The following is a 10,436-nucleotide window of genomic DNA, read 5'->3' on the forward strand; positions in this document are numbered from 1 at the left end:
GGGGGGGGGGGGAATGTGTAAACTGAGCTTCCTGCTTCTACCACCTGAGTGCTGCTGTAATAGGCCAAGGTGCCTAGATTCAGACATTCAGCCAGATTTAGCCCCAGGTCATCTTGTCCGTTTAACTCTAAACCGAGTTGCTCTGCACTTCCCCACATCTAAATTACCTGCCGGGAGAAAGTGTGTGATCTTCCTGTTCTGGAGACAAGGCCTCGGGCTTAACCGCGTGGTGGAGGTTGTTGACTGTCACAGTGCCACCTAGAGTGAAAGGGAGGGCAAGGTAAGGTGTGGTTGGGGGCTTTAATGGTTTTTCATGTATTTTCCCCCTCAAACATGTCACTGAGGTATAATTACAGACCACACGATTCACCCTGCCTTAAGTGTGCAATTCAGTGATATTTAGTAAGTTTACAATTGTGAAGTCGTTGTCACCTTTCAGTTTCAGAAAGTCCCCTCCACCCCAAAGAAAGCTCTAGAGGCATTTTACCTACTCACTATTCTCCGGTTCTAGGAGATGGATAGATAATATGAAATGAAATGAAATGTATGCCTGGCAATGCTGACACATGCATAGGCAGCCTGTATATGGCGGTTCTTTTGAACGTGTCCACACTGGGTTTCATGGTCTAAGTTGATGAGGATGACTGATCAGGTCTTTTCCTCAAGTGGGCACCAGATCTCATACAGATGGTTGTGAGCCACCATGTGGTTGCTGGGAATTGAACTCAGGACTTTTGGAAGAGCAGGCAGTGCTCTTAAGCGCTGAACCATCTCTCCAGCTCCCTTCTGACATATACTTAACTATGGGGGGCATTTCCTGTAAGTGGATATAATACTCTTTTGAGAATGTGGAAGGAAAAACAAGCTACCTTTCCCCCCCATGAGCATATGGCGATGGGAAGGGTCTGGTTACCACTAACACCCGGAATGGAACAGGTTACAGATGTAGGGCACATCAGAAATAATCATTTGCTATTTCTGTCTGTTTTCTGTAAAAATAATGATGAAATGATATTGGATATGTAAATGAGATTGTTCTGCAAGCCAAACCCAGCAGCCACTATGGAGCTAACTTTTGGGGCTAAGTCTTGTGAATTCTCTCCAGTGTAAATTCCCCTTCTCAAAATTGATTCACAGGACAGTCGGTCCAGCGATGGCTGCCCGTGTTCGGCTTTATTTTGCCCTGAGGGTTCTTGCTTGGCTTCTCCAGTCTGTTTCTTAGCCACCAGGTGCTAGGTTGGGTTCACTGGGTCATCGTGCTCACGCCTGGCTAGGAGAGAATGCGAATGTTTGATGGCTAAACCTCCCATTCCGAGAAACAGAAACTCATTCTGTGTCACTTTGAAAGGTCACCCTTTCTGTTCTCAGGACTGACTGGCTGTGAGGAGGAGCAGAGGCCTGTGGAAACGAGATTCCCAGCTCTTCCTTGGATGGGTCATGAGCTGTCTTACTTTCTTGTGAGGTGAAATTTCCAGACCTGTGTTCAAGATGGAAATAGAAAGCATTCCTCACAGGATTAAAAAAAAAAAGTCCTCAGTGGCCTGGATCGGCCAGTTGCTAGTCTGCCACTGTGTGTGTCTCCCACAGCTCCCGAGAGGTTGATTTTTGTTTTTTGTTTGTGACCTAGTGGCCTTTAACTATAATTAGGTCACACCTCTCCCCTCTTTCATCCTGAGAAGCTACCTTTTTGTTTTGTTTTGTTGGGTTTTTTGAAGCAAGGTCTCATGTATTCCAGGTTAGCCTCAAACTCAACTGTGGTTTATCCAGCTGGTGTGGACTTGAGCTTCCAATCCTTTTGCCTTCACCTTCCAAGTGCTGAGGTTACAGATACACATGTCACGGGATTACAGACGTGTGCTATCGTGCCTAGTAGAAGCATTGCTGGAGATTGAACCTAGGACCTCAAACATGCTAATAAAAACTCTGCCTACCGAACTGCACCCTCCCCCTCCCACCCCACTCTTATTTTTTTTGAGACAGAGTTTCACTGTGTATCGTAGGCTAGCCTCAACCTTACTGTGTCTGTAGCTTTGAAGTTGCAGGGTTCCTCCTTCCTCGGTCTCTCAGCACTGAGATTATGGGTTTGTGTCACCACGCCTGTCAAGGGCTTCTTAGCAAATTCAAAATAAACTTCAGCTTTGACACTGGATCTTAGCCGAAAGGCAGGGAGCGATGAATTCCTATTTCTTTATGTGGCTGGAAGCTTATTGTTCCCTAGCTGTGCCACAGTTTCCCTGCTTGGCAGCTTAGCGGTGCTCTTGGCGTGGCTAACCCCATCCTTTGACATGAGTGTCTGAGACGGTGCTGTTCTCCAAGCTGTCGCTTGTCAAGAAGACAAGCAAAATCATTACTTTTTGAAAACCCTTTTCTTTTTATCTCATTTTTTATGAGCATATGTTCATGGTACAAAACAGTGGGTGTCATGTGACATTTTCATGTGTTCATCCAGTGCACTTTGATCATACTGCACTCTCATTCCCCTCTCCTGTCCCCTGTTCTCTCCTACGGGTTCCTCTGTCCCCTCTTCTATTTCTGTGTCTTTTTTTTTGTTTGTTTGAATCTGCATTCTACATGGGGATTCAAGCCTTTCTGAGTCTGGCTTCTTTCTCTTTCCATGAGGAGCTCCAGGTTCCATCCATTTTCCTGCAAAGGACGTGATTTGGTTTTTCCTTATGGCTGAATAAAACGCCATTGTGTAAACATCACATTCTTTATCGTAGCCATCCATGGGTTGATGGCCACTTAGACCAGTTGCGTGGCTTGGCTGTTGTGGGTACTGCCGCACTCACCGTGGATGTGCGGGGATTTCTGCTATTCTGACTTGATGTATGTACCCGAGTGCTACAGCTGGGTCATGTGCTAGTTCTGTCTTTAAAACTTGTCAGCAATAACATATTATGTTACCCAAGTGGATTTATTTACAAGGAAAAATTTAATTTTTAATTGTAATAAGTATTATTTGTGTGCGTGCATGGATGCACATCCCACAGCACCTGCATGAGGTCAGAGGACAACACTGGAGTTGATTCTCTCCTTCTCCCTTTTACATAGGTTCCAGGGTTCTTATGCAGGTCACCAGGTTTCCCTGGCAAGTGTCTCTTTTAACTCACCGAGCTATCCAGCCAGCCCCATATTGTCTCTATATATGCTTACTTTAGAGAAAATAAACCTTTTAAGGAGAGAGGATTCTTATCCTCCTTCCATCTCCTGTACTAAGTGTGCATTTATTTATTTAAAAATTCCTTTTAATTTAAATTTTAAATTTTTATCTATTTTAATTTTATAAATATTGTGTTTTACTGTTCTGTGTGATTGTGCAAGCACCATGTATATTCGGAGTCCACAGAAGCCAGGAGATTATTTTGGATGCTCTGGAACTGGAGTTAGCAGCCATGTCAGTGTGGGGTCCTCTGGTAAAGCAGTCTGTGCTCTTAACCAGTGAGCCATCTCTTCAGTCCTGAATGTGTATTTAGGCGAAAAAAAAAAGATTTCTGGGGCCTGTTAAGAACATGTCCTGCTCTTCTAGAGGACCTGAGTTCAAGTTCCATCACACACATCAGGTGACTAACAAACACCTGTAAGTAACTACAGCTTCAGGGGCTTCTTTGAACATGTGCACGCGTGCACGCGCGAACACACACACACACACACATACACACTTTTAAAAAGTAAAGGAAGGAAAAAGAAAAATTGTTTTTAACAAACAACATAAAAACAAACAAAACAAAACCCAAAGCCAAGTAAAAAATGGGGTTTCTTTTTACTCATGGAAATGAAAGGTCTGAGATCCCCTAGCTTCAGGCTGTGATCCACATGCTGTCCTCCAAGGTGGCCTCAATGTCAGGTTCCACCCGGTGGCAGGATGACAGGCTGTGGCTCCAGCCCTGCTCCGTCCTGCAGGAGAGAGAGAACATTGCCTCCGACAGAGTCAGCAAATGCCATCCTCCTAGGATGGAAGTAGTGTATCACGAAGCTGGGGCACTGTGATATTGCAGGGGTGGCACTGAGTCACCTGTGCCCCATGCTGTTTTGGAGGAGTCTGCCTTTGGGAGATGGGAGGAGATGGATATTGGGAACCTACAAGTGTGTAGATTGGAATATACCTCAGTCTCCATGGGCAAAGTTTTCAAGTTATTTCTCTCAAATCTGACCCTTTGTTAACCAGAGGAACTTGGGATATTTAGATTTTAATTTTTCTCTAAAATACCCCTACACATCATGGTCTCTCTTTTTCACCTTTGCCATCTCCCAGAAACCAGACCACTACCACTTATCTCTCTTTCTGTAAATTTCTTTTTCCTTTTTAAGGAAAGGAGAAGGCAGGACTTGGTGGTCACACTTTAAATTCTGGCATTCAGGAAGTAAAGACAAGGGGATCTCTGTAGATTCAGTCTCAGTCTAATCTATATAATGAGTCCTGGGTCAATAATTTCCCAGGTTATGTAGTGGAACCCAGTCACACATTTGGTCTCACATATACAGATGGTGGTGATGATGATGATGGTGGTGATGATGATGGTGATGGTGGTGATGATGATGGTGGTGGTGATGATGATGGTGATGATGATGACTGAAAGCCTCCTGTAGGGAAGCCTATTTTCATGGCTTCTCCTAATAAGAAAGCAAGAAAGGCTGTTGTATTGCGCATGTCACTCAGGAGACTGCGGCAGGAGGACTGCAGTCAGTTCAAGGAGAGCTAAGGCTATATAGCTGTTACGAAAACAAAAACAAGCAAACAAACAAAAAACAAGGCAGGAGGTTGGGGACCCATTTATTTGGCTGTTGTTTTCTTTAGTTTAGATTCTTGAAAATAGAAATGTGATTTTTTTTTTTACTCAAAGTCACCTTAAAGGCTTCCAAAATTTGATTCCAGATTTGAGTCACACAGAAATTACAGATCAGACCTTTATAGCACTGTATGTGCTTGTTAAACCAATCATCTTTGTGCCTGAGTTTATTCGTGTTTGCATGGATAGTTTGGGTAGAGAGTAGATAAACAGATGGATAGGTACGCATACATACATATATAATATGTATGTGCATAGATATGAATAAAGTACCTAGCAGTGGGTAACAATATTTTCCATTAATCTCTCTCTCTCTTTCTCTCTCACTCTCTATTAATCTCTCTATATATCTCTATTAATATATATATATGTTAATATAAATTCATTTAATCCTTGTAACCCCATTTTGGCAGATAGTATCTGTTTTACAAGTTTGTGAGGTAAGTCCCCATGCGGTTCAAATCGGCAGAGAGAGATCTGAACTGAGCCTGTCAGGCTGTTTCACAGTCCCACCAGATGAGTTGTGCGTAAGTGAACTGCTACAGTGTCTGTGAGGTGCCTGTCTTGGTGTAAGTTCCCAGGCTAGTATGGGGAAGCATCGACATACCATAACAGAGGAGGTAGCGAAAGATGAACTGAGAACCTATTAGTGTGAGCCCTCGCTCTCTGTGCTCACCAGCACTGTGGACTTAGGCCACTACTTTCTCTCATCCCTGCATTGGTAAAGAGTAGATCGCAGAGCCGCTGTGAGGGACAGGAGATAGATACACATTCTAGTCTGCATTTCACCCCTTTCCAGCTCCGTGGGGTGGGGAAGGCCTCCATAGGCTATGAGTGTCGGAGGTAATAAAAACCTGCATCCAGTTCTTCACCTGCTACCCACATGTTCATAGTCTTGGTGAATCCTGTTTCTTTTATTTGTAAAGTGAGTATTTGCACCCTGTAGGATAAAAGAATGACACACTATTTGTAAAATGTCCCCATCTCCTTTTCTTACCTGGCCCTCAGGTACTAATTTTTTAAGGCCCAATTGAAGTCAAGAGGATCAAAACCAGAACCCTCCTTCTTTGAGAGGCCCTTCTCCATGGCTTTAGCCCCTGCCTACAGCATTCTTTGACATTCTGTTCATACACATGTCTCTACCACCTCCTGGGTCCATTAGTTCACCAAGCAGAATTCCAGAGATATAGGGATCCCTCTAAAAGTAAGATTGTAGCAATAGAAAGACTTTTTAAAGAAGCCAGATAACAGATAAGAATTAAGTAAGTACTAAAGGGGCTGGAGAGCTGGCTCAGCAGTTAAGATCACTTCCTACTTTTCCAGAGGATCTGGGTTTGAGTCCCAGCACCCACATGGTGGCTCACAACCTTTTGTAATAGTAGTTTCACAGGATCTCATGCCCTCTTCTGGCCTCCAGGGGAATTGCATGCATGTGGTACATAGGCATACATATATAAAAACACCCATACATGCAAAATAAAAAAAAGTATTTTAGATGAAAACAAATAATTGATAAAAATTCAGTGATTAAGAGCCATTGATAGTAAAGGTGCCTTATAGAGGAAATAATGTATGTTAGAAGCTGCCTGCAGGGGGCAGGGGATGTAGCTCAGTGGGTAGAGTGCTTGCCTAGCATTTGTGAAGCCCAAGATTTGATCCCCAGCAACATATAAACCAGGCCTGGGTCATATAATGTTAGCACTAGGGAGGTGGGGACAGAACCAGAAGTTTAGAGTCATGCTCAGCTATATAGAACCATGGTGACGTGAGATCCAGTCTCAAACAAACGAACACCCCCCCAAAACGAACACCCAATGAAACAACCAACAGAATGCTCCCAACAGAACAAACAAGTAAATCTGCTTCTATGGGAAAAAATGACTTTCATGTTATTTTTGAAATACCAGGAGTTATTTGCAGAGGAAAAGACCCTTGAATGCAGAGAAAGTATTTGCTTAGAGTTTTTCATTGCTGTGATAAACACCATGATCAAAAGCAACTTGGTGTGGGCAGGGTCTACTTCAGTTTGCTCTCTGTCATCAAAGGAAGTCAGGCCAGGAGCTTAAGGCAAGAACCGGGAGGCAGGAACGGATTCAGATACCATGGAGAGTGCTGCTTACTGGCTTGTTCCTCATGGCTTCCTCAGCTCGCTTTCTTCCATCATCAGGACCACCTGCCCAGGACTGGTACTACCCCTGTGGGGTGGGCCCACCTACTTCAATCGCTAAGAAAACGCACTTAGACTGTCTACAGGAAACGTTTTCTCTGTTGAGAGGCCCTCTTCCCAAATGACTCCAGCTCATGTCAAGTCGCCATGAAACTAGCCTGCACAGCACTGCACACAGTTGTTGATGAATATGCACAGCCCACGTTTATAATCATCTCAACTCTGGAACTTGGTTGTATGTAACTCTTTGTTTCTTGTTTTTGTGTGTGTTTTAGATGGAACAGATTAAACGGGCCAATAAACTGTTTACCAATGACTGTATATTTCTGAAGAAGACTCTGAGCATCCCAATTCTATCAGAGAAGCCTTTGCTCTTTAATGGACTTAACTCCATTGATTCTCCGGAAAAGGAAACTGTTGACAGCAGTCTTTGTCATGAAGAGGAGCCTGTGGTGGCTGGGGAAGAACTGCCCCCTCCCAGTCCTCAGGATCCAGATCCCGAGCCTGCGCAGCCTGAAGAAGTGTCTGCCAGAGATTTCCTTCAGAGACTTGACTTGCAGATAAAGCTATCAACACAGGCAGCCAGAAAACTCAAAGAAGAGAGCAGGTGACAGTTTCTGGGATAGGTGTTAGAGTTTGGACCAGAATACTCTTACAATGTTCTTGTTTGAAATCTATCTTAATTGTAGAAAGTGTGTGTGTGTATGTGTGTGTGTGTGTGAGTGTATGTGTGTGTGTGTGTGTGTATATACAGGTGCACGATTGTGCAGGTATGTGTATGCACAGGAGTGCGGTGGTCAGAGGTCAACTTTGGATGTCATTTTTTTTTTTTTTGAGACAGTGTTTCTTTGTATACCTTTGGCTGTCCTGGAACTCACTCTGTAGACTAGGCTGACCTCGAACTCACAGAGATCCACCTGCCTCTGCCTCCCAAGCACTGGGATTAAAGGTGTGCACCACCACCACCCAGCATCTACCTTGTAATTTTGGGATCAAGTCTTTTGAAACTGGCTAACTAGGCTAGGTTGGTTGTTTGGGGAATCTCCCTGGCCTTGGCCTCACCAGCACTGGGATTATTATGGGTTTGCTCCCATGCCTAGCATTTTATGTGGATTCCTGGGATTGAACTCAGGTCCTCAGGCTTGGGCAGCAAGCTCGTGGACAGCCTCCATCTCCTCAGCCCTAGAAAGCCATCTCTAATCTATGGAATCCAAGCTGACTGCTCCCTGCTGCACGGGCCGTGTCTGTTGTCCTGGTGCTGTCACTGTTATTTAGCGTAAGAAGTTTGCTTCTTTGTCCAGCTAGCAGTTGGAAGTAGCAGCTGGAACTAGAACAGCTCATGAGACCGTCAAGGAAATCAGTGCCCTAGAGAAGACACGAAATACTGATTCTTAGAACCCTTGTCAAGACACTGCTCCTGTTGACTAGGATCCCCAAAGGTTCCTCCTATAATTTGAAATTTGAACCTCGGGCAAACCTCCCTCTCTCTGTGTAATTGGTGCCCTTCTTCCTGTATGACTTCATGATGGGACACAAGATACTGGTTCCTTTTTTTCTTGTTTGCAGCTTTTTTTGTAAGTAAAATTGATGCGAGGGGTCTTGTAGTAGAGAGGCCGCTTGTTCGTTTCCCTGCTGCCCAGACTCATCACCCAGAAATAATCACACAGAAACTGTATCAATTAAATCACTGCTTGGCCTACTAGCTCTAGTTTCTTATTGGCTAGCTCTTACATCTTAATTTGGCCCATTTCCATTATTTTTTTATTTTACCATGAGGCTCGTGGCCTACCGTCAAGGTTCAGGTTAGTGCCTTGCATCTTTCTCCTCTGGTGGCTCCATGGCGTCTCTTGACTCCACCTCCAACCCCCCAGCTCTGTTCTACCCTAGTTTCTTTATTCATTAACCAATAAAAGCAACACATATACAGAAGGACTTCCCATATCAGGGTCAACCACTTTGTCTTTTTTTTTTTAAATGGTTAATACATTGATTTCTTAGTCCTTGTTTTAAAATTTCTGGTTTATAATATATACCATTTTTTATAGATCTCGAATCCTCTTTTATTTTTATTTATTCATTTGTTTTTGAATAAACACAATGTTTCGGTGTAGTTCAGCTGGCCTCAAAGTCTTGGCAGTCCTCTGCCACAGCCTCCCAACTGGCATGAGCCACCACTCCTGGCTTTTAAATCCTTTTGAGAAAGAAGGAGGAATATAGACAACAAAACAAATATGATTTAGTGCATGTTTAATACATTCAAATTTTATGTAAGCTAAGTAAGCAAGTGCTACTGTTTATTCTAATAACTGAGTGTCCCTTAGAAGAGGGGAGACGGTTCACCTGAACAAGTATGACTGTCCCTGGCTTCCAAGGCACACACTATGTTTTGTTGGTATAGTTCTGCTCATCTTTGGCAAACGGGTAGTAAGTTGTATGTGTGTGTTTCTGAATAGTTATAAGCACTGATCTCTGCTGTGTTTCACTTTTTCAGGGATGAAGAAAGCCCCTATGCCGCTTCGCTCTATCATAGTTAGTGACCGGTGGACATCACTCTATCCCAGATCACAACATGCTGGACCCTAAAGAATCCACCGGCTGGGGTTTCCGAGGCAAACGCCACCTCTGGACTCCCATAGCGTGCACCTTTGAGCCACAGTTAAGTAGAGCAACTGCAGCTGCGCTGAAGTGATCGATCCCTCTGGCTTCCTGTAGTTAAGTCTTATTATGGCATGATAGCAAAACTGTATTCTAAAGCCTATCACTTTGGTAGACGGTGGTAGTTTTAGACTGGCTTTTGTAGCTACAAAGAACATCAGAGACTATTTATATATTTAAGCCAAAAGCAATGTTTATTTCCTGATGAGATCCTAAATGTATGGAAAACTTGGTGGCTGTAAAGTGATAATGCATTTGCTGTGTGTTTATAGTTCAAGTGCTATAGTATATATTTCAATATCACATATTCTGTACTACTGTAAAGAACCAAATTTTGTCTGCTATTTTGTAAAAGTAAAATACAAATGTCTGGGTGAGAAAATAAACTATGTTTTCACATAGGAGCCTTCTTTTCTTTTTTCAAAATGGAGAAATAAAGTTGATTTTTGTTTTGTTTGTTTTTTGTTCAAAAGATGGGCTTTTTTTTTTTGTTCAAAATATAAGGATTCCTGTAGTCCAGGCTGACCTTGGACTCTGTGTAACTGAGGATGACCTTGAACTCCTGATCCAGTTTTTTTCTATCTTCCAAGTGCTGAGATTACAGAAGGACACACAAAACGACACCAGCATGAGACACAGTGAATCTTGTTTAGGTTTTATCTGTGTCACTTCAGACACTACACTTTACAGTGTATCAGCACTGCTCATTCGAATTAAAAGTTAGGTTTTTGCTTCATTTAATTCATCTTGCCTTTATTATGTGTATAGATTGTAGCAGCAAACTTTAAGCTATATACTATTGACAATTGATATATTTTTAGTCTTGA

At 43.1% G+C, this 10,436-nt stretch overlaps 1 protein-coding gene across 2 annotated transcripts in view; it reads left to right on the forward strand.

Annotated features, from left to right (window-relative positions):
• Lysmd2 (LysM domain containing 2) overlaps positions 1-10,013 on the forward strand; it is a 15,704-nt gene extending 5,691 nt beyond the window's left edge. For both annotated transcript variants that reach the window (XM_050127445.1, XM_050127454.1), the window contains exons 2-3: positions 7,230-7,561; positions 9,446-10,013. In XM_050127445.1, coding sequence (XP_049983402.1) covers positions 7,230-7,561; positions 9,446-9,488 — 375 coding nt within the window. In that variant the 3' untranslated portion in view covers positions 9,489-10,013. The remainder of the gene's footprint in view (positions 1-7,229; positions 7,562-9,445) is intronic.
• Positions 10,014-10,436: the final 423 nt, after the last annotated feature.

Source organism: Alexandromys fortis, unplaced genomic scaffold (genome assembly GCF_014885135.2).
Source record: "Alexandromys fortis isolate MF-2015 unplaced genomic scaffold, M_Fortis_MF-2015_v1.1 scaffold_22, whole genome shotgun sequence".
Taxonomy (NCBI): domain Eukaryota; kingdom Metazoa; phylum Chordata; class Mammalia; order Rodentia; family Cricetidae; genus Alexandromys; species Alexandromys fortis.